The sequence below is a fragment of the Toxotes jaculatrix genome, chromosome 18 (assembly GCF_017976425.1).
Source record: "Toxotes jaculatrix isolate fToxJac2 chromosome 18, fToxJac2.pri, whole genome shotgun sequence".
Classification (NCBI taxonomy): Eukaryota; Metazoa; Chordata; class Actinopteri; family Toxotidae; genus Toxotes; species Toxotes jaculatrix.
The window spans coordinates 19,640,304-19,662,936 of NC_054411.1; the positions used below are offsets into that span (position 1 = coordinate 19,640,304).

At 41.4% G+C, this 22,633-nt stretch overlaps 4 protein-coding genes across 4 annotated transcripts; 1 reads left to right on the forward strand and 3 right to left on the reverse strand.

The window, feature by feature from the left end:
• Positions 1-1,100: 1,100 nt before the first annotated feature.
• On the reverse strand, positions 1,101-2,977 carry si:dkey-204f11.64 (uncharacterized protein LOC100537752 homolog). Its single transcript, XM_041062772.1, has 3 exons — positions 2,840-2,977; positions 1,511-1,637; positions 1,101-1,313 (listed from the first exon to the last, which is right to left on the reverse strand). Exons 1-2 carry the CDS (start codon positions 2,930-2,932, stop codon positions 1,512-1,514), a joined length of 219 nt encoding a protein of 72 aa, XP_040918706.1. The 5' UTR covers positions 2,933-2,977; the 3' UTR covers positions 1,101-1,313; position 1,511.
• A 1,420-nt stretch (positions 2,978-4,397) lies between these two features.
• LOC121197946 (caseinolytic mitochondrial matrix peptidase proteolytic subunit) lies at positions 4,398-7,665 on the forward strand. The gene is made up of 7 exons (XM_041061725.1): positions 4,398-4,486; positions 5,139-5,240; positions 5,495-5,566; positions 5,672-5,768; positions 5,970-6,157; positions 6,268-6,373; positions 6,906-7,665. Exons 1-7 carry the CDS (start codon positions 4,475-4,477, stop codon positions 7,130-7,132), a joined length of 804 nt encoding a protein of 267 aa, XP_040917659.1. The 5' UTR covers positions 4,398-4,474; the 3' UTR covers positions 7,133-7,665.
• Positions 7,666-7,870: 205 nt separating this feature from the next.
• aldh3b1 (aldehyde dehydrogenase 3 family, member B1) lies at positions 7,871-15,584 on the reverse strand. Its single transcript, XM_041063355.1, has 10 exons — positions 15,487-15,584; positions 14,421-14,602; positions 13,924-14,034; positions 13,660-13,780; positions 13,102-13,187; positions 12,767-12,848; positions 12,188-12,580; positions 10,722-10,888; positions 10,532-10,631; positions 7,871-10,184 (listed from the first exon to the last, which is right to left on the reverse strand). The coding sequence occupies exons 2-10, from the start codon at positions 14,580-14,582 to the stop codon at positions 9,997-9,999; spliced, it is 1,410 nt and encodes a 469-aa protein (XP_040919289.1). The 5' UTR covers positions 14,583-14,602; positions 15,487-15,584; the 3' UTR covers positions 7,871-9,996.
• Positions 15,585-16,756: 1,172 nt separating this feature from the next.
• On the reverse strand, positions 16,757-21,831 carry LOC121198725 (serine/threonine-protein phosphatase 4 catalytic subunit B). The gene is made up of 9 exons (XM_041063025.1): positions 21,691-21,831; positions 20,711-21,017; positions 20,156-20,207; positions 20,014-20,064; positions 19,411-19,512; positions 19,136-19,309; positions 18,869-18,995; positions 18,089-18,278; positions 16,757-17,779 (listed from the first exon to the last, which is right to left on the reverse strand). The coding sequence occupies exons 2-9, from the start codon at positions 20,818-20,820 to the stop codon at positions 17,650-17,652; spliced, it is 936 nt and encodes a 311-aa protein (XP_040918959.1). The 5' UTR covers positions 20,821-21,017; positions 21,691-21,831; the 3' UTR covers positions 16,757-17,649.
• Positions 21,832-22,633: the final 802 nt, after the last annotated feature.

Consider the following 22,633-nt stretch of genomic DNA (forward strand, 5'->3'; position numbering starts at 1 on the left):
GAATTAACACAAAAGGGAAACACCAAAACAATACACATATGATAAAGCAAAATGGATGCAATATGATAAAGCAGTCAGTCAAAAACAAATTGCATAGAGCAATTCAGTGCAACAGCAATATTGCAACGGCAATATTTAGCACCACAAAGTCAACATGAGAAAATAAACTTAAATCCTAATCCTAATAAACATCCCACCATATGTCACTGCCAAATACTGAGAACACCAGTATGAACAGGATACAGATATATATACACACAGGTATGTATATATGTATAAATACAAATGTATACATCTATGTATACATTTGCAATATATATATAATATATATAATATATATTTTACTGATCTTTTGATTGTATTGTCTGTTAGAGCACTTCAAATTCCTACTAAAGAGATTATTTATGAGCTGTTACTCTAACAGAACACCAGAAACACAAGCATCCTTTTGACCCATTTTCATCTATGAAGCTTGCTACATTTAATATAGATGATATTTGTTAAAAACTAAGATGCAAAATTCATGGCAAATACAGCTTCAGTCACAGATGACAAAGACAAACAGATGGTAACTTTTAATGGTGAATAATAAAACTGAGACAAAATTGCACATAACAAGAGACAAGCCAGCCATAGTGTAGACCACTGAAAATGTGGGAGCAGTAGGAAAACACTGGAAAATAAAATTTTAAAAGTGCACCCCCTGATTTTGTTATGGTGGCCAAAAACTCACATATTTTCTTTTTTTTTTTTTATCTTTAATATCCAGTATTAAAAACATCCATAATTAACTGGGAGAAACTTGGAGGGACTATCTATAACAAACTCTGGGGGTGTAACTAAAATATTAAATCGCTGTGATGATTTCATCAAGGTTATCTCATTTTAATGGAATGTTATAACATTAAATGAGGTGATGCCCTGAAAAGAGCAAAAAAAAATGAAAGAAGTACTTTGCATTATTCATGAACAGACACACACATACTGCCAAATTAAGTACAAGGCACTACTACATTTTTCAGCTGAAACTGTCAGCATCATTCTGTAGCTGGCACAGTGAAAGTCTATGTGTGTGTGTGTGTGTGTGTGTGTGTGTGTGTGTGTGTGTGTGTGTGTGTGTGTGTGTGTGTGTGTGTGTGTGTGTGTGTGTGTGTGTGTGTGTGTGCGTGTGTGTGTGTGAGTGTGAGTGTGTGTGCACATGAGTGTATGTATGGTCTTGACTTCTTTATCTTCAGAGGCAGTGGGTCACATGACGGTAATCCACATCGGAATGATCAGGCATCTGTTTGAGCGTTCTGCACTTCTTCACTGTCCTAACAAGACAAGAAATAAATTTTTGCTTTAAGGGATGTGTCTTGTGCTCTAAAAGACAGCATGCTCATTGTTCAGCAGTCGCAAGAAGTACAGTAGAAAAAGTATCAGAGCAGTAGAAAAGAGAATAATTTTAGAATTAGAAGAAAAAAAAAACTACTGGTCAATTCAGGCAAAGAGAATAGAGGAGCACTCACACCTCAGAGGAGGACACATGACTTGGGAGGCCTGAAAGGGTTGTCACTGGAGGGCACCCCAGTGAGGAGAGGGTCCTTGTGGGCATTTTGCAAACAGAAGGTCTTCAGTTCTGCAGCAGCCTGAGAAACCTGAATAATATTCAGCATGTCAGGATATTTTTAAGGATATTACTTTATTCAAATATTATTTAAGGATATTATATCAACACATCAAGAGCCTGGTAATGCTTATTTATTTATTTAAGGTGCGCTCCCTGATTCTGTCATAGTATCCAGTACTGAAATACCAGCAGTTAATTGGGAGAAATTTGGGGGCACTCTTGGCACACTACAACAAAATCTGGGGGTGTAACCAACTGTGATCACAGGTGACAATAGTGGGATCATGGTTAATGCTAAAATGTAGTGTAACAATATCTCAAGTAGATAAAATACATTAAGTCAGTTATAACTAATGTCAGTCACAAAGATACAGTTCAAGTCTCAAGTGGTTGTTTGAAAATACACCAGTTTGGAGTGTTACTAATTGCAATAATCTGTGGACTGTGGAGTTTAATTCATCTGTGATTTATTTATTCTGGGAGCCCCTCCCCTACATCTTAGTGTTGGGGTGGTTAAAACACACACACACACACACACACACACACAAACTTGAGACTTGTCTAGAGTTTTGTTCTAAAATAAGTAGCCGCCCAACAATCACACCAGTCACACAGCAGCACAATCAACAAAGCTATCACTGTTCTGTACAAGCAGAGGAAAGTCTGTTTGCTACCATTTCACTGCACACCAGGAAATAGGTGAAGTTTTTTGGGAGTTAGAGACCCTGACATTTTAAGTTAGTTTGTAGTAACAGAAAAGACACCAGACACGCTGCTTTTTTTTTTTTTTTACAAGGAACATAGTGGGTAACTTTTCCTAAACTTTACAGTTATTTTACCCAATCACAGTGCTACTGCACAATTCTTGACAACACATTTTAGACCTACTGAAATTAAATAAAAATTTCTTTTAGCTTAACTAAACTCTTGGCAAGAAATAGCCGAAGATACATTCAAGAAAACGTACATTCAAAATATTTAGAAGGCTCCATAAGAAAATGTTGTCCGCTCGACTGTAGGTTTACTTTTTCTTACACTGTAATGGGTTTTACCTTGACTTCCAATTTATGAAATACCAAAGTTTGAACAGTAATTAACAGTGAGTGACAGACTAATTAGTTGCAGCACGCGCTATATTACGAGTCACACTGCGCCTCAGAGCGGAGTATCACGCGCACAGGAGCGGTCAGATGTAAAGTTTAATAGAAGTGCTGAGCTGTGTAAACTCACCTTTATCCTGTGGACACTGGCCTCTAGACGAAGCTGCTTCACTGCCTTCTGGGCGATGACTAAACTGCTATTGGCGGCGCTGTTGTTTGACATGACTGAGTCCAAATAACAGGGAAAGTGACCATGCAATCAGTTACACTAATCGTTCACTTCTAGGCTGTAATAAAACATATCTTCCGGTCAAAACTTTCAAAATAAAAAGCCTATTCACTCACTTAAAAAAAAGAGTATTTTCAGGAATGCTAATGTTTAATTAGTTGGTCAAAAGTCAAAAAGGTCTTTTTTCAGTTGCCACCAATCAACTGATTAGTTTTCTTATTTTGGGGGATCTTGTCACTTTTAATCACTTATTTATTGCCTATTTTCTCCATGCCATATTCCTATTTACCAAAAGAATAAAGTTTTGTGTATGGTTTGATACTCCATATAATGTTTTGTTTTGTTTTGTTTTGTTTGTTTTAGTTTTTAGTATCCTGTTATTTATTGATGTAGTCCTACATCTTTATGTATTTGACTTGGGCAGTTAGCTTTTACTGTACTGGGGCCCCACAGAAATCAGCCAGGACCTAAAAGGCTGACAGAATAATAACAAGAAATAAGACTGGACACACAAAATTGAATGACACTATTAGAAGCATCCATTGGTTTTCTTTATCACAATAAGTCCTCATTTACACACTCTGCAAAACAGATTTGCAGGTTAAATTGGTTAAATTGACATTCCTCCCAATTTCCGATGATGGCGATATAGTTTAGAGGTCAGTCTCCAAAACCCTCTTCCATAAGCTGGATGTTATTTACCACTCTGCTATCCGCTTTGTGACTGGGGCTCCATTTAACACTCACTGGTGAACTGGCCCTCACTCCACTCCCGCAGACAGATACACTGGTTTCTATTCATTTAGAAAAACTTCATTGGTAAAACCCCTTCATACCTATGCTCTTTGGTTAATATTCATAAGTCGCAGTCTTCATTCCAGCAGCTTCAAAACTCAGCTCATTCATACCACTCTCCTCTTTTAAGAATTCAATACAAACCATAATCCAAGATTGTTGCACTTGTTTTTGGCCATTCACCATATAAGATATGTCACTGTACATATATATACATATATCTGTTGTACATATTACATATTACATTCTCATTTTGATTGATATATATGGAAATTGTTTGATTTATTGTGATGTTTTTCTTGTAGTCCTTTGTGTTAATTACTGTTTTGTATCTGCCCTTCATGCTGCCTCTTGGCCAGGTCGTCATTGTAAATGAGAATTGGTTCTCAGTTGACTGGTTAAATAAAGGTTAAATAAAATAAACAAGAGGAGCATACATCCTGTTTTGTTTATACAACACAATACATTAGGTTCTAATTGCCTGGCGATTAGCTAATGTGTAGTAGTAGTATAATTACCAGCCTATCTCTATGGGCCATAGGTTAATTATATGTTGCAGTATTTAATAGGGAAACTGATAATAAGAACAAAGACACCCCGAACTGTTAGCTAGGTGGCGCTAATGAAATAAATCAGACGACTATCGCCAAGAAGAAGGCGGTTCAAAGGTCAAAGTGAAACTGGTTCCGGAGTATCTGAGGGGGTCAGACAGAGGGGGAGTGAAGTCTGAAAGGTCTGAAAATGCTGTTACGGGTGAGTACTACCATCAGTTTTTTCATGAACCCTCCTGTCAGCGTGTGTCTCACTGTAAAAATGGCAGTAAATGAAATCTGCGGTGACTGTTGTGACTGGTGTTTGTTGTCGTTGACCGAGTTAGCCGGTTGTGTAATGTTGCTTCATGGCATCACCTCTAAACCTGTCAGCTCCACACTGTGGTGTTACTGAGTGTTACGGAAAGGGTTTCTGCGGTGCTTTCACACCGGGGGGGGGGTAAAAAAAAAAAAAGGCAACACAAAAACGACGAGTCAAAAATAAATTTGTGGGGTTTTATTTTCATTTGTTGTTGCCTTTTTGATAATATAACAGCTGTGGTCGTGGTGACAGGCATGTGTCTGTGTGTAGCTACGTTGTGTACATAATGGTAACCTGAAGTTATCATCACAGTTGTTGTTGTTGTTTTTCCCCCTTCACATCTGTCTTTTAATTACTTTTTTTAAAAACGTTCTTAATCTATTTATGATCTTTTGATGTATATATTGCTCCTATATGTTTCTACACTTCTTGCTCTTGTGAAGTTGTCACAAAGACATGTATTCCTTTGTCTTACATGGCTAATATGCTGTTGATTGTTTAATGAGGTTTTTTTATTTTTGCAAATTTTTTTTTCTGCATGTCTGCCTTTCAGAGGGCGTTGCACATCGGAGGGTTGACACTGAAACACAGCAGGTCCATCCACCACAGTCCTGTATGGAGGAATCCTCTTATACCTATAGTTGTGGAGCAGACGGTGAGTGAAATGACTTAAACTGCTCAGCTGTGTCTGTTAATGCTGCACTGTGCACAACCTCTATACAAACATATGCCCAAAAAGCATCCTCACTCAAAGAGACCTGCTTAAAATAAATTCCTGATAACACTAGGGAAATCAGAGTAGGAAATCAATCAAAAAACTTAACAGGTTACTATTCTTGCACAATGCAGCTTTTTATTTTGGTTGGTGTTATTTAAGATTTTAAAACTTTGACTTTTTTTTTTTTTCAGGGGAGAGGAGAACGAGCATACGACATCTATTCTCGCCTTCTGAGGGAGAGAATCATTTGTGTAATGGGTCCTGTAAGTGTCCTCCTGAGTGTTGAGATTGATCAAGACTAAACATTAGATTAAACTGGATTCTATGAGATTTTTTAAAAATATGTTTTCTCTCTCTCTTCTGCTCAGATTGATGATTCTGTAGCCAGTCTGGTTATCGCCCAGCTGCTCTTCCTACAGTCAGAAAGCAACAACAAACCCATCCATATGTACATTAACAGTCCTGGTAAGAGCATCACTGAAGACAGAAGGGTTCAGGGTTAAATAAAATATATAAAAATATATAAATACTAATTACAGCCTGATCATCCTGAGTATTACAGTACAATAATAATTTGGATTCTATGTAAATAAATCAAATTAAAGTAGGAGACCTTAAAATGAGTAAACTCATTCAGCCTCTCTTATCTTTGCTCTCCCCTCCCAGGCGGTGTCGTGACAGCAGGTCTGGCCATTTACGACACCATGCAGTACATCCTTAATCCCATCTCCACCTGGTGCGTTGGCCAGGCAGCCAGCATGGGCAGCTTGCTCCTGGCAGCAGGAACGTCGGGAATGAGGCATTCACTGCCCAATGCCCGCATCATGGTTCACCAGCCATCAGGAGGCGCCAGGGTAAGGTGATCTCCCTCTGTCCATTAAGGCTGATCTGAAATCAAGCCTATAAAGGTGATTTATTTTCACTGAAACGGGGAAATAACATTCATAGTGTGCTGTGTGTTCAGGGTCAGGCCACAGATATCGCCATCCAGGCTGAGGAGATCCTGAAACTGAAGAGACAGATCAACAACATCTATGCCAAACACACGGGGCAGCCGCTGGAAACCATTGGTAGGTTGTTTACAGCTGTTTACTTACAACCCTGAAGATTGTTTGAAGAATTTCAGTGGCAGAGGGTCGAGTGCAGGCAGAGCAGAGTGCTGCTCACACTGCATGCAGCCTGTGACTCTGACACATGTAATGAATGGGATGTTTTCAGGAGTCTCAAATCTCAACACAGTGCAATGACCCAGTTCTGCTTTGGACAAATGAATATGGTGCTGATGTGTTGAGGTCAGATCTTAAACTGACTGTGGATTAGCAGATTCTATAAAAGCTCTAACATTTAAAACATGGAACTAAATGACACAAAGCTACAAAACTCAATGACGGAAGAAAAGTTATTATAGTGATTTTAAACCTGCTCAGTATGATCCAGGATTCAACCAGTGGGTTGTAAGAGGAACAGAACCATGGAGTACTGCTGGAAGGGATGGAGAACTTGAGAATTTCCAGAATATAAAAGAAAAAAAAACTGATCTTGGTAAGCATGATTTTTTTTTACATATCTTCAGCTTTGTTTCCTCTTCTTCTGCTTTTTTAGAGAGCGTGATGGAAAGGGATCGCTACATGAGTCCCATGGAGGCGCAGGACTTTGGCCTCATAGACCGGGTTCTGGTCCACCCTCCTCAGGCAGGCCAGGATGAGCCTGAGCTGGTGCAGAAAGAGCCGCCAGCAGCAGCCAGTTCCTCTCCAACTCCAGAGTCTCCAGGTCCTGAGCTGGCATCCCCAGGGACAAATCCCCCATCCTCATACAAACCTGAACCATGAACCCACCACGGCAGAGCTGTCTGAGTTCTGCAAGTACCTCCTTCAGGATTCAGTGCCTGACAGTTCCTGAGAACAAGGCCCATCCTCCATGGTGGGTTTCTCTTGTCTTAAATAGCTTCTTTCTTCCCCCCCCGACACACGTGCAGGCACCACGCCAGCCTCCTGCACAGGGACCAGAAGGTAACGTGAAGTGAATTCATCATTGGAGACCGTTTAGTTTTGAATCATTTATGAGACATTGATTACTTTATAACAGCAGCAGTAATCTGTATTTTTTGACTCCACATACACATTGTTCATTATTCAGTCCTGAAGGAAAGTGTAGTGTTTCAGTTGAGTAGATCTTAGTGCTTGGAAGCTAAAGGAGATACTCTACACAGGTTTGTTTTTTTTGGGGGGGGGGGGGGGGGCTGTTAAGACTATGGAGCCATCTTGTTCTGTACCTCCTTGCTGCAGAGACATCCACAGGACCTTGTATGACCTGTATTTGAATATTCGTATTTGTAATAAATATGAGAATTTTGACCACAATTCACAAAACGGCTTGGACTGCTTGTTTTTGAACCATAATAGTTCTTCACTCTTCACTCTGGTGTCCAAAGTATGTTAAGTTTTCAAACAGTGACAATTCAAAGGCTATGGTTTCGAATGTTTAAATTTTATTTGATTTGATAACAGGAATCAAACTTCCAAAATAGATGCCCTTCATGCAAGTGGTATTTTATATTGAACTCCTCCTAAATCTGCAGGCATCAGCACCCTGAGCCTTTAGATTAGTGAAGACCAAAACCTGCTGTGAATATAGCATGGTCCTAAATGGATTTTAGAACTAGAACAAATTACTTTCCTCTTTGACACAAATACCCACAGATATTTCTGTACTACGATACAGAACCAGTCAAAAGCTACACGTGCAACAAGGAGTGTAAACACACTGGACAAAGCCTATAGCAACATCCAATAAGGCTATGGAGCAAGCCCTCTACCACATCTGGGTCTGTCAGATCACATGTCCATGCTGCTGCTTCCTGTATGCAGCACCCCCGTCAGGAGGAGAGCCTCCCCCAGCCTCAAAGATCGTGAAAACATGGCCGGAGAGTGCATTACACCAGCTGCAGGATTGTTTTGAGAACACAGACTGGAGTATGTTATGTATGTATGTATGGAGTATGAACATCAGGACCTGGAGGAGCACACCACATCTGTGCTCTCCTACATCAACTTCTGTGTCGACAGCCTCACTGTGGACAAAGGTCTCCGGGTGTATCCCAACCGGAGACACTGGATGACTAAAGACGTCCAGCCAAAGTTCAAACAGCAGACTGCAGCAACTCCAGTCTCATGGTGCAGGAGCATGAGGTGAGGCACACACTGAGGGCAGTGAAACCCAGGACGGCCGCAGGACCAGACGGTCCTCAGGGAGTGCACAGACCAGCTGGTCAGGTAGCTCTGCTACGATACTCTCAGACAGACTGACAGCAAAACTACTGGATGTTGGACTCCAACCTGCTGCTGGATCAGAGACTTTCTATCTGACCTGGTACAGAGAGTCAGAGAGGGTCCCCATCTCTCCACAGCCCTCAGCCCCAACACCGGCTCACCCACAAGGATGTGTGCTCAGTCCTCTACTGTACACTCTGTACACATATGACTATGTCAGCATCCACCCAGACAACGCCGTCATTAAGTTTGCCGGCAATACCACTGTGGTGGGGCTCATCTCTGGTAGCAATGAGACAGCAACAACAACTTGGTCCTCAACATCTCGAAGACCAAAGAACTGATCACTGACTTCAGGAGGAGGAAGCTCGACCTGCAGCCCATCTGCATCTACAGGGAATGTGCAGAGAGGGTGCCCAGCTTTAAGCTCTAGCACACAGATGCAGACCTCCAATGGAGCTCTAACACCTCGGATACTGCTGCTCCATTGAGACTGTGCTGACATATTGCATCTGTGTCTTTCTCAAGCTGTACCGCGGCACACAAGAAGCCACTACAAATGGTCATTAACACTGCCCAGAAAATCATTGGCCATCCCCTTCCCTCCCCGAAGGACCTCTACAGCACCCGCTGTCTCAAGAGGGCACGCAGGGATTGCACACACACACCCAGGACACTGGGTGTTTAAGCTGCTGCCCTCTGGAAGGAGATTCAGGGGGCTGAGGGCAAGGACAAACAAACTCAGGGACAATAGCCCTAATCAATGCCAACACTTAGCCTGACCTCACTTGATTAGCCATGTTTCTGACAGCGGGCCATGTGCAATAAACAATGTACACTGTTTCTTTATATACTCTGTATACACAGTATTTTCATCCTGAATATATTTTATTTTATTTTGCTATACTGTGAATGGCAATTTTCCAACAAATCTGTTTGGCAATAAAAGTTAAATTTCAAATTTATTTACAGTATTTCATGAAAATCAATATTAAAAGACAGACAACAACAAATCTGAATCTGCAGATATAGAAAACATACTAATTAACAAACGAGCTACCAAAATTATATAATAAATTCTCAATGACACTCAAATGAAGTTGTTAAAACACTGTGACACCATTCTCACCAAGTAAGGATTTCAGTGCAAGAACATTAAAATAAGCAGGCAGTTAAATCCCTGGAATATAAAGATATGTGAGCCAGTGTAAAGGGTTTTAGCAATTAAAAAAAACTCACCACTGAGCTTTTCTCCTCTAAACTGTGCAAAGCAGGAAACATGAGCCCAGAAAGTAAAGTATGTGGCATAAAGAGCGCAGTGAGAACAGGTAGGAATGTCTCCAGTCAGGAGAAAACACAGGACAGAATATATTCTAAAAACACTGTAGATACAAAATGACATTAAAAAGTTCCACTGCCTGTCATCACATGAGCGAGCAGCTGTTCTTGGCCGAGGTGGTCCAGCGCAGCCAGCTGAGTTTGTCCTCACTGTAAGGTGGGTAACGCAGACTGTTGAGTCTCTCCAAAGCCCAGCCTCGCAGCATGCAGGCCCGGCGGTGGCTGAACGTCTCAAAGCCCCAGCGGCCGTGGTAACTTCCCCAACCGCTGGCCCCTGAACGGCGTAATAGAACCACAATATCAGTCAGAAAACATGCACACTGTACAGATACAAAGCAGACAACCTGCACATTCCAGTCTCTCTTCAAAATATAAAAAAAAATCAGACAGTAAATGACCGAGAAACCATGATTTCAAGGGGAAGATTCTCTGACATGATTATATGGACTAAGAATCTCCATCCATGGTATTGGCTCTGTGTGGCTGTAAGCTGGGCTAAATGCTAACATCCTTCAGAGGCGGAGGGATAACTTCATGTCAGATGGCCTAATACTCACAGTCTGAAGAGCCTTGCTCAGAGACTGCACACACACAGAACCTTTATTCCATGGTTGCACCTACCTACACCTCCAAAAGGTAGGCTGGGCAAGGTCATGTGGACAATCCCGTCATTAGAGCAGAATCCTCCGCTGCTGGTCTTTTCCAGCACTGTATTTACCACCTTCAAAAAAGGAAAGACAATGTGACGTGAACTCTAAGACAACACGTCTACAGCTACGAGGTAGGAGGCTGCAGAATCCTGCGTACTTACAGATGATTCGTCAGAGAAAACATAGAGAGCCAGCGGCTTCTCTTTACGGTTGATCAAGTCGATGCCTTTCTCCAGAGAGTCCACGGTCAGGATGGGCAAGATGGGGCCGAAAATCTCCTCCTCCATTAGGGCATCGTCTTCAGCCACGTCCACAACCACTGTGGGAGCTGAGGAGAGCACAGTGACAGAAGCCGTTACAGTATGTGTGTATTACTACACACATACTTTTCTTTTTTAAATGGTGCTGCCAACATGCTTAAATACAGAAATGATGACAGAATGACATTCACGATGGATGACGGGCAGATTCATCAAACGTATAGGAAACGCTACTGCTATATTTTAGGTTTAATGTTAGTTTGAGCATAACGCTGCTTGTTTGGAGGAGCAGCTAACGTGTACTTCACATGAAGCTTTGAGTTCAGTAGAAAACATTTCTTTGTGTCCACTGTGACTGATGTGTTCATTAATATATAGCACAGCTTACTGGTAGTTAAATATGAAAAGTTGTGTGCAAAGTGAAAAGAAACTCTTAACAGCATGTGATTGTACCCACTCTGGGAACACGGAGAGATTTAAGAGAAATGCTCTTAGAAAACTGTAAGTTATACGTTCTTTGGCACGATAGTCTTAAAAACATACAGGAAGGCCCTCTGTAATGCCAGATCAGCCTATTACTCATCATTAATAAAGCAAAAACAACCCCTGGTTTCTTTTCTTCAGTGACAGCATAATGTAAATGATTCTTCTTTCTTTAAGTATTATGAACTTGTCCTTGTTATTATTACGTCACCCAACCTCATTTGTTTGAGTTGGTTACACAACATGGAAGCTGAGGCATCCCAGATGCACCACCAGGTGTCATGCACTATAATACTGTGTGAGATAAAACAATCAGTTGTTGCATACGGTCCTGACATCCTTTGTCCGCCGTGCTGGGCTCTTACTGGGTTTATATAAAGTGATCTGAACTTTCCCTGGCTGAGAATATACTTATCAAAACTAGAAGCTGACCAGAAGCACGTTCACGTATTGATTGTCAACTGTGACCTTTCACCCCTGACTTTGGTCGTCTCTGATTGGTTAGAAAGAGTTCACTCGAAAAGCTTTTGAATATCTCATTTAGATATGTTTTGGAGCATATTCCAAATTAAAAAATGCTGGAAACATAGTTACATACTGTAGCTTTAAGGAGGTGGCAGGTTGCTGTTTACCTGTTTTTAACAGACAACACACAATATTCCTGTTATTTAGTAATGAATGCTTGAGTTTCTCATGTGTGTTTTCTGTTGAAATGTCCACTATATCTCTGTTGTACTGTTTGACACGCACACAGAAGCTCTGGGACTAAGGTAAACCAACAGAGGTACATAACAGAAGTTTATCAGTTTGGTTCAAAGTGTTGCTGTTTTCTCAGGAGCATCAAACTAAGTCATTATACTGCACACACCTGTTTCTTAACCTACCAATATACTTGTCCTCCTCGTTGCTCTCTCCTCCTATGACAACTTTGCCACTGGACTTCCCAAGCAGGTCCATAAGACGCGTCCAGTGTCGGGAGGACACAATGCGGGACAGGTCGGGACAGGTTTGCGGCTCCTTGCCATAGAAATCCTCCAGGGCTGCACGCAGCGCAGGCAGCAGGGCCTCCTGCGCGGCCGGTGAGCACAGCACATAGTCCGGAGCCACGCAACTCTGGCCGGAGTTGAAAAACTTAGCCCACACCAGGCGGCGAGCAGCAGCTTCGATGTTCACCCGACCGTATATGAAGCACGGACACTTGCCGCCCAGCTCCAAGGTCACTGGGGTCAAGTGGACCGAAGCTGCCTGCAGGATGCTGCGCGCCACAGTCTGAGAACCTGAGGGAGAGCTTGAAAAGTCAACAGCCAAAGTGGAAAGGATTCTTCCCCTGATGAACATAAACTACATCTCTACATTTCATGACAATCTGATAATAGCAGAGTGGTCTGGATCTTAGCATTTATTTACTCCTGACCAGTGTATACAGACATATCTACAATCTGATCCCTCCCGGAGGCTTTTACCTGTGTAGAAGATGTGGTCGAAGCGATTCTGCAAAAGCGCTTTGGTCTCTTCTGCTCCACCACGAACAACTGCATAACAGTCCTGTCAAATTAAGTGCCCCATTTTTAGAAAAGAATGATCCTGAAATGCTTTTGGCCGTGTGGGAAGAAAAACCTAAGATTATGAGATGGATGGATTTTATTTCTGTGATTACATCACAAGTTCATGTTACAAGCTTCCTGATACGGTTGAAAAATACTGACAGAACTGGTCACGCAACACGGAAGCTGTAGATTTAACAGAATTAAAAAATCTGGGGAATACAAAAAAAAGAAAAGCTCACAAGTTGTTTTACCTGAGACAGATACTTGGGAATGAGCTCTGCCATCAGACTGTCTGTGGCAGCACTGACCTCTGAGGGCTTGATGATTGCACAGTTTCCTAGTTGGAGACAGTAGTCGACACTAGTCACACATGTTTCTCAGGTTGTTTAATGTTGTTTTGAGACTAAATTTAGCTCGTAAACCCTCTAACCTCACTTTGTGAAAAAATAACTAATTAGAACTAAGAGTGGTTGGACACTGGCTGGACTTATATCACACTGGCTCTGAGAGACGGGCTGTTTGAAGTCTTCAAGACAGTGACCTCTGACACATGACAGTCAGCCGCAGAACAACCTTTATAATTCTTTCTTTCTTTTTCAGATTGAAGTTCTTCAGGCCAGAAAAACCAAAACAAAGATCTATGTGAGGCTAAAAAGCTCCATGGAACTGAAGGGATAATTCTATGTGCACTCCTTGCCAAGGTCACCCCTTTAACATTTGATATTGTCATTTGATTGATTGTAATATATATATACAAAAAACATTTATTATTGCAGCTTTGACAGATCATATATGGATGTGAATGATACCTGCTGCAATGGCTCCAACCATGGGTAAGATAAGGAGCTGCAGGGGGTAGTTCCACGGCCCAATGATTAACACAACTCCTAAAGGTTCCCTCCGTACAAAACAGTTATCTAGCTTTGTGGCCTGGAAATACCACAGATAGAAAAATTAAATTAAAATGAGAAACCAAACATTATCACACAAAACAATATCAAGACATCACTTAACTATGATAAACAATAAAACACAATAATGCTCCAGTTTTGATGAATCATGGTTAAACCTACCAGGTTCTTGCTGACATACTCCAGCTGCATCCAGCTTTTGAAGTTAGCGATGGCGTGGTGCAGTTCATTGATCACTATATCAATCTCAGACAGGATGGCCTCAAACTTTGGCTGATGTAGAGAAGAGAAGCAACCAGAACTGGGAGTTAGTGCTTAATGACTTGTAGCAGACAAAATAAATATCTTATATATTATTCTGTAAGTCAAACACTGAGTGTGTGCTTTTCTTGTACCATAAATGTACAAATTAAAGAATATTTAAATACAAAAGTACATTTAATATTCATCCAAAAGGTTTAAAATATGAATATATCACAACGACAAATGTGTAGCAGCTCTTAGTTTCAGAAAGTGGTTACAAGCATTTAAAATACTGAGACAGCCAGAAAGAACTGCTGTGCAAAGCAAATAAATCCACATGCTTTTAGTTGCGTTATCATGAATTGAGGAAGTAAAGCGTGTGTGTCTGTGTATGACACATGATCACAGTCTCGTACCTTTGCGAGGTCTTTATGTAAAGCATTTAAAATCTGTTCCTCGTTGTCTTTGATCATGGACAAAAGCCTGGTGAGCTGCGTGCGTCGAAACTGCTCCGGTATTGTCATTCCTGAACGAAACGACGACCTCAGCCTTTCCACAACCTGGCTCTGCTTTTCCATCCTGTCACCTGGATCACAAACTAACCGAGAAACAGATCTCATCTCTTAAAATCACTTCAAATGGAGAAATGGGGAAAAGGAAATCACATTTTAGAAGCTTTTAACTTGATTAAAGTATTCCTCTCTATAATGTCTATAGAAGGATACCTGATGGATAACCTGTACCAATTCGCAGCCCTGTGGAGCTCAGGTTAACTTGTTTATTCAAGAAGTGAAATGACTCCTTGAATATTAACCCTAACCCACAAAAAACGCCAAGTGAGTCTTCAAATCTCCGCAAGGAAAAATGGGGCTCTGGGAGGCGCCTGAGGACATATCGCAATATTTCCCAGCGGTGAGGAAAAATTTATAAAATATCTGTAGGCCGAATTAACCAGGAGACTTTACGGTTTCACCAGATCAGTCTTCAAGTATGTGGCAATTCTTAGCCATATTTGCGGGAAAACAAATAAATATAAACTGTGATATTCCTCAATGGTGGTTCGCACAACGCAATCAGAGTGGCGTGCACCCAACTCGTGTTACCGCATCACTGATGCAGACAAGCGACAAACTTACGACAAAGAGCCAGTTTGAAGCTTCCAGATGAGAGGTAATGAAGTTTTTAACCAACACTGTGTTTTAAAAAATATGTTTAATACTAATGAAGCAACCGTGCAGTTCAGGCTTTGTGAGGCCAGAAAACAAGGTTTGACTAATGCAGATCAGTCCGTGATTACCTGGGGGACCGGCAGCTGAGGAGCAGGTTAACGTGAGAACTAATCTTTCCCCCTTTTCTCTGGAGTTTAAAGGATTTTAAAAAAATATAAACTCGTTACGCAAAGATATTTATCCAAGGCTGCTAATATCTGGCAAAATGAACAGAAGCTTAAATGTAGAAGAAACACAGCAGTGTTTGGTCTACCTGTTAATCTGGGTTTGGTCTCTCAGACTGTCAGCCCCGTGGCTCCCGCTCCGCTGAATACAGCGACCTGTGTACTGTTTCCGGGTGTTGTTCTTTTTCTAACTACCGGTTCATGTTGGAGCTCCTGGATGAGGGAGGCGGAGCGGGTTTGGTCGAGCTTGAAAAACTTGCCCTTTAAAAAAAAACTTGCTAGACGAGTGAGCAAGCGACTCACAAAGTCTGGATCAGCCTGGATCTCTGTGAGTGGAATGGTCGCACAGAGGGCTCTGCAGCCCGGGTTTCACTCTCTCTTTCACCCGCAGCTTATAGTTCCTCCAAACGCATCATAGGCGCAGTGATACACTTTTTATTTATCCAGAATAGTTCATGGACACTGGGGATAAGAGGCCTGCACATCTCGTTAGATCAGATTCCCATTAAATATATAGTTATCAGACCAGTCGAACCAACAATGGTCACGTGATAGAGGAAAGGACATCTATAGTGTTGCTATGGCAACGCGTCGGGGAGCCAGGAGTGCAAAACATGATTTTTTTTTTTATTAATTAGATCCAAGAACAACGGGGGGGTATGATAGAGATATGATACTGAAAAATAACTGGACAATACAATTAATAGATTAAAATCCAATAAGGAAGTGATGTTTTCTGCATCAAGGTTCTGAATATATTACAGACCAGTATCACTCAAAGATAGGAGGTGTGAAAGGGTATTATTATAACATCAGTAAACAGGATTTTTTTTTTCCAGTAATCCACTTGGAAGAACTGGTATTTCTTAGCCCACCCCAAGTGTTTGGCCTCCTGAGAAGTTGTTAAGAAACTGCCACTCATCCTCTGAGACCGCTGCGGCACAGCCTCCCTGCATTTTATTTTATTCAGCAAATTCCATGCACTGCTTTTCGTCTGTGCATGATCTGATGCCCCTCTTTGCTTACAGAATAACAGTTTGACCTTGTTTTGGCCACTATCACACTGCAACTTAGTGAGCTGGAAACCTGATGCACAGCCATCTTTATAACAGGTGAACACTGGCTGCAAGTTCAGTGAGTTGAATGAGCCTGTGGCGAGTAAATCAAATCCACTTGATTGTCATCTGAACACTTGAAGGGACACAGATAAAGGCAATCTGACTCAGTCAGAGGGGGTGTGAGTGTGGTCTCCTCAGGGAAAGATGCATGAAAGCACAGAAATAAACATTATGTACATGTACACACAGTTTGTACAACTACAACCATGTCACAGGTCATTAAATCACACCTGACTATAAATCAGCATTAATACAAAAACTTTATTCTCACAATATCAAAATTGACAGACCTACAGAGAGTTGTAGATTAAAAGGAATTAAGAGAGAAAACAACTGAATATAGTGACTCCGACTGGGAGTCATTACATCAGTGGTATTTATTTGTGATGGTGCTGAGCAGCAGCACTGGGTATGTTAAATAGTGTCTCACATGACAAATGACAGTTAAAATGAAACATAAGAGAAAAAAAAACAGGGTGGGAGGGGGGATTGGTCATTTTGCATTCAATCCTGTAATCCTGGCAGCAACAATTATTCCAAAAAAAAAAAAAAAGAAATCAAAAACAAAGAACATATGCACTGAAGGAATTTCTTAAATGTTAAAACTGTGAAAATTCCTACATCTGCATATTTTTGGAAAACAAAAAGAACTAACTCCTTCCAAATACTTCTAAAACTAAATGACAATGTTTGTCATGAAAAAAAAAAAAAAAAAAAGCCCACGAGTGTGGTGGAGAGGAGAGAGAGAGAGAGAGCGAGAGGGAGAGAGAGGGAGAGTGTGTGTTGTATCTACAGAGAGTGAGAGGAGGACCGCAGGTGGAAATGGAAGGAGGCTGAGGGCAGAAAGAAAACAACCACCTTATGTAGCTGAAAAGAAGTGACAACAGTCATGGGCCCAGAATGAACCTCCGCCCTACACCTTTCACAGTGACTGCTCTGTCAGGCTCGGGGCAGTGCGGCAAAAATCCAGCTCGTCAAGCTGAGGCTGTGTGGAGCTTCAGAGGGTTTGGCAGGTTTTCTGTCTAACTGCGGAGAGTTCGGGCTGACAGAACCGTCCAGCAGCAGGATGGAGTGCGGCGGGTGTGAAATGGTAACGGAGGTTTCGAACACATCATGGCTGTCTGCTCGAAGACTTCACAGGAAATAGTCAGCTACTGGCTTCTTGGAGGGGATGCCCCTGGTCTCCTGCGGCGCCGCCTCGAAAATGATGAACTCCCGCTGTAGATGCTCGTCCAGCTCCAAGATGGCCGCCACGTTGCCACATCTGATCATCCAGAGAGGGACACAAAACTGGTTACCTAACCTTACACACTGCTGTCTGAAAAATACTGATAGTGCCATGTAAAAATAATTTATATTAATGGATTACACAGATAATTCTTTGTCTCTCATGCTCTAAGTTTACGAACTACGGCTCCCATAATGCTTTGGGAAATGTAACAGGAAGTACAAGTGGCAAATAAGTTCCCAAGTGTCAGTCAAACAGGACAGAACAGCGGCTCCTCACACCCATAACACACTGCACATGCTGTATTCAAACAGGGACTGTATGAGTTTGACTGTGGCTGCGTACCTGTAGCAGTAGTTGGGTGCTGACCACACAGTGAGCACGGTCTCGTTGAAGTGCCACTTGTAGCCCTCCATGACCAGCTGGTGTGCCCGGCAGATCATGTGGATGTCGTTGGCGGCGTTGAACTGGGCCACCACGTCGCTTCCAAACAAGTATCCAGCACCTCGGGGACTCACCCCCCACCCTGTGGTGTCTAGGAGCAGGGAGAGAAAACCAGGGAGGTGAAGGTCTGATTGTTAACATGGAATCAGGAGCAGGAAAAAGACTTTAGTAAACTTTGAAAATTCTTGCTGTATGCAGGGTTCACACACAGCTTGGCCATGACTTTAAACACATTTTCATGAGCAAACATTCGGTGATTTCTGTGTATACATGTAAAAAAAGGTATTAGATGTTCACCACAATAATTCCCAAGTACATCAACATGTAATTCAAATATCATTTATCAATTATCATATTGATTATCAATATCATATTGACTGTGCAGCAGCAGCTTGATGCAGCTGCACAGAAGAAATCCACAATCACTACGCAGCTGAATTCACACAAACTCTTTGGACAAACAGTCCATTGAGATTAAAAAACAACAAAAAAAACACAAATAAAAAAACCCTTAATTTTCACTACATTCATTTATTACCTTTTAATACTTTTTAAAACACAGACACCCTGTCCATGACTTTTCCAAAAAAGAATCATGTCAAAAACTGTTTCCTTGAGCCGTAATAAGAGCATGAATGGAAAAAAAGTAGCATTTAAAAGGCTCGGAAGCTTCCTGTATACCTTCAGGGTCCGACCACAGGAGGTCGCACATGGGTCCATCATGGGGCACCTCCTGTTTTCTGTCAATGGTCCGAATCTGGTCCAGTGTCTGAATGGAGGGAGACAAGCCACCGTGCACACAGAAGATCTGAAGGACAGAGAGAGGAGTGGAAGAAATCAAACGAAGGAGCAGATATAAGAGCACATCAGTGACTGAGAAGCTACTCGACCAGATATTAGAGCAGCGACACCTCCAAGTCACAAGGAGCACTAAACAGTGAAACTCACCTTGCCATCAATGATAGCAGAGAGGGACAGGTAGTCAAAGATCTCAGTGCAGTATCTCCAGACAGTGACTGAGCCGTATTTGCGGAGGCACTCGTCGTAGAAGCCGTAGACCTGGGTGATTTGCCGGGACTCGTGGTTTCCCCGGATCAAGGTTATCCTGTCTGGATAACGCACCTTCGGAGCACAGCAAGAGCAAAAAGATGAAGAGGTGAATGTTAGAACATAGCATTTACAGACAACACTAGGGGCACACAGCGACTAAACTTGATGTGTACCTTAAGAGCTAGCAGAAGAAGGAAAGTTTCCACACTGTAGAAGCCTCTGTCCACAAAGTCGCCCATGAAGAGATAATTTGTCTCTGGAACATCTCCACCAACCTGCAAAGCGGAAACATCATTAACAAGTAGATTAAAAGCTGGATATTTTAGAATTCCCATCAGAAACATATCAATGTTCTCAATACTGTCACCAGCAGTGTCAATGGGAGTAGACCAAAATCGAACTTTACCCTACATTAGTTTGTCAGGAGAGCTGCCTAACAACAGAGTCTATCAAAGAACCACAACGCAACACAATCTCTATACACCTTCTTTCAAATAGGTTAGATAATGCCACTCTATAACCCCTTTTTGTTCAATATAATTTAGACACAGCAGATATATAGCACACAAAGGCACTAAAGCTATTAAGTTTAACTGCAGCTATAAAAGTCTAACTGCAGTAAATGTGACTGCATTAAAACTTGAGTTTTGAACTGGATGTCTTTTAGGGTAGTGCTGATGGCTGTGGTAAAGTAAGCAAAACTATTTTAAACACCATTACCATGGAAAAATAACACGAAAGCGAGGATCAGTGTGTAACAGCAAACAGAAACTTACTCTAAATAGCTCTTTCAAGTCATAGAACTGACCATGTATATCCCCGCACACCTACGAGGAAAATGAGGAGAAACACGATTACCACATTTATTTGACTTTATTTAAACTCTGAGCAAACGAATGCTGAGAAAACATTACTTACTGTGACAGGAGAGTCTACTCTCTGAACATTGCTTTCTTCGACCAGAATCTCTCTGAAAACACATAAACATACATGTGAAATGTGATTTCATGTCCTACTAAAGCTCGTTAGAAAGAAAGTTGACCAGAAAGGCAGACGTTTATTCTGTTCACCAAGCTGAAGCCATCACTGTTTCACTTTGGGGTCTGTCTCTTCAGTATCAGTGCAGCTGTGTAAGACTTTACGGATCATGAGATTTCAAAACTGCTGTTTGACTCTCTGCTATTCACTGTCAGCTATGTAATAAAAGCCAAAAAAAGCCCTCAAGTTTTTATCAACATATGCTAAGTATGTTGATTTAATCTGAACTAATATCAAGAACAGGACACTATTGATATTAGTGAATTCTTTAAACATTTAGTAAATGCTATAGCACTAGAAACATAGCATGAGTACTTTTTCTTTGTGTTTCTTTATGGTACCCAAATGGACAGATAAATCCAGAAGGATGAAACTGATTGACAGAAACATCTGATTGTTTTTGGGTCTGTATTATAGGTCAAGTTGATCCATTACCTGGCTTTGGCACACAGTGCTTTGACTTCATTTTCCTTAATGAGCTCACAGCGTCTGAGCTGCTCTATCTGTCGGTCCAGGTCACTGATGTCCCCCATTGTCACACACATAGGGAGAGCTGCTTACACGCACTATGGTCACGCACTCCTCCTCTCACACACCGGGGTCACACGCTCAAATAACAGGCGCTTTATTTCTCTGGGCAATGGAGCGGACAGTCACAACAGTCTCTCTTCTCCGGAAATACACAGGGGTCTTCAACTCTTGTACGTCAGGCTCTTGCAATGAGGTTGTTCAAAATAAGGAACTGTAAAGGAAGAAACACAGTTTCCAGTAAAGTAATAGTAAAGTAATTCAACGCAACCACATTCACGTAACCAAAGAAACATGTTCCGTAAACGTCTGCTGCTTTTTAACTTTGAACCGAGTTCCCTCAAACCGGTTCCTAACCAAATGATGGGGATTATCTAATAAGAGCCAAAGGAAACTCATATAATATGATTCGTTTATTTACACAGCATACAGATGAAGAGTGCACCAGAAAAAAACTGACGTTATTCGTCCAGGAATGTGGGGCCTATGGGCGTAGCTTAGCATTGAGCTAACCATTAGCACGTTAGCTTACAGCAGCGCTAACGACGTCAGCGAACTACTGATTCTTTGATAACTTAGCCAACCATTTTGTTTGGGAATTTGTCCTAAACGTTAACGCCAGTGTTTGTCAAGTGATACTGAACGACTACACACCCTTAGAGTGCTAATTAAATGAAGTAATCTGTTGAGTTTAGTTGACGAAAGGCTATGTGTTAGCTTGCTAACTACAGCTCTCGGAGCACCTGGCTAACTTGAACAAGCGGCGTCAATACTGGTTAGCGCTTTTCGGCTAATTTCACGAGCAATGTAGCTAATGCTGGCGAGCTATAACAAAACGATAGACGAGCCGCCGCTAAATCGACGAAACAAAAGTTAAGAGTAATTACCGTTAAGTGTGTGATAGCTGAACTTTGACAGGAAGCACACATCAGTATGTTTCATTCCGTGGATTGTGTGTTTTTTCGCCGTCCACCGGCTCCTCTTCTTACCCCGGTCTTTGCCGGTTCTCTCGCTCCTGCCGTGCTCATGCACACTAACGACTTTACTCTAACTTCCGGTGTAGGGGACGCGCGTTGCACGGGAAACACGGGGGACCCTGAGCCCAAAGATAAACGATAGATAAAATAAGGGAAATGGTAAATTAAAGTCACCCCTCCTGCTACACATTTTAAAATTAAGCATTTTGCAAATCCCTAGATTTGGATTTTTTCAATAAAGGAAAGGGGAAAGAGGAAATTTAAAGACCTTTTTATGAAGGAAATTTTGAATAGACACAAATTAATGTTCAAAACTGGAGAATTTCTTTCATTATCTAAAACTCAACACAAATGTCTGTTTGTAGCTGTACAACCACATAATTCACAGGTCAAGCTCAACTATCAGCTTACAAGAAAAGCTGAAGAAATACGTTCATTAATCAATCAGCTTATTAAACTGAAAATGATTCAGCAGTTTTAATAACTGAGTAATCATTTGTCATTTTTTAAGTAAAATGTTATTACCTGGTTTCCCTAACATTTCCTAGTTTCAGTCTCTTTTTTGTGGAGTTTTGCCACTTTTCTCTGTCTCTTGTGATAGTACATTGAATATTTGGGGGTTTTGAGCTGTTAGTCAAATAAAGCAAGCAATCTGAAGACAGCACCTTGCACTTTAAATAATTGTAATGGGCATTTTTCACTGTTTTCTGATTTCTTCATGGACCAAATGATGAGACGATTAATTGAGAAAATAAGTGGCAGGTTCACTGTAATGAAAACAACAGTCCTCAGTTCTATCACAGAGCAAAATGGTATCTGAATGAAAATCTAAGATATTTAGGTGGCAGGCAGA

Bases quoted from the DNA above. Each gene is read 5' to 3' on its own strand.
- LOC121198725 (XM_041063025.1), bottom strand. From the start codon at position 20,820: ATGTGTGTGACAATGGGGGACATCAGTGACCTGGACCGACAGATAGAG. The intron at 20,065-20,155 runs GTAAGTAATGTT...TTTTCCTCGTAG, and splicing joins GAGTAGACTCTCCTGTCACA to GTGTGCGGGGATATACATGG. The intron at 18,996-19,135 runs GTGAGTTTCACT...TCTGTCCTTCAG, and splicing joins CTGCTATCATTGATGGCAAG to ATCTTCTGTGTGCACGGTGG.
- si:dkey-204f11.64 (XM_041062772.1), bottom strand. From the start codon at position 2,932: ATGTCAAACAACAGCGCCGCCAATAGCAGTTTAGTCATCGCCCAGAAG. The intron at 1,638-2,839 runs GTGAGTTTACAC...AATATTATTCAG, and splicing joins CCAGTGTCCACAGGATAAAG to GTTTCTCAGGCTGCTGCAGA.
- aldh3b1 (XM_041063355.1), bottom strand. From the start codon at position 14,582: ATGGAAAAGCAGAGCCAGGTTGTGGAAAGGCTGAGGTCGTCGTTTCGT. The intron at 14,035-14,420 runs GTACGAGACTGT...TCTCTACATCAG, and splicing joins TACATAAAGACCTCGCAAAG to CCAAAGTTTGAGGCCATCCT. The intron at 10,632-10,721 runs GTAAGTACGCAG...CCTTTTTTGAAG, and splicing joins TTTTCTCTGACGAATCATCT to GTGGTAAATACAGTGCTGGA.
- LOC121197946 (XM_041061725.1), top strand. The intron at 6,158-6,267 runs GTAAGGTGATCT...CTGTGTGTTCAG, and splicing joins AGCCATCAGGAGGCGCCAGG to GGTCAGGCCACAGATATCGC. The intron at 6,374-6,905 runs GTAGGTTGTTTA...CTGCTTTTTTAG, and splicing joins GCAGCCGCTGGAAACCATTG to AGAGCGTGATGGAAAGGGAT.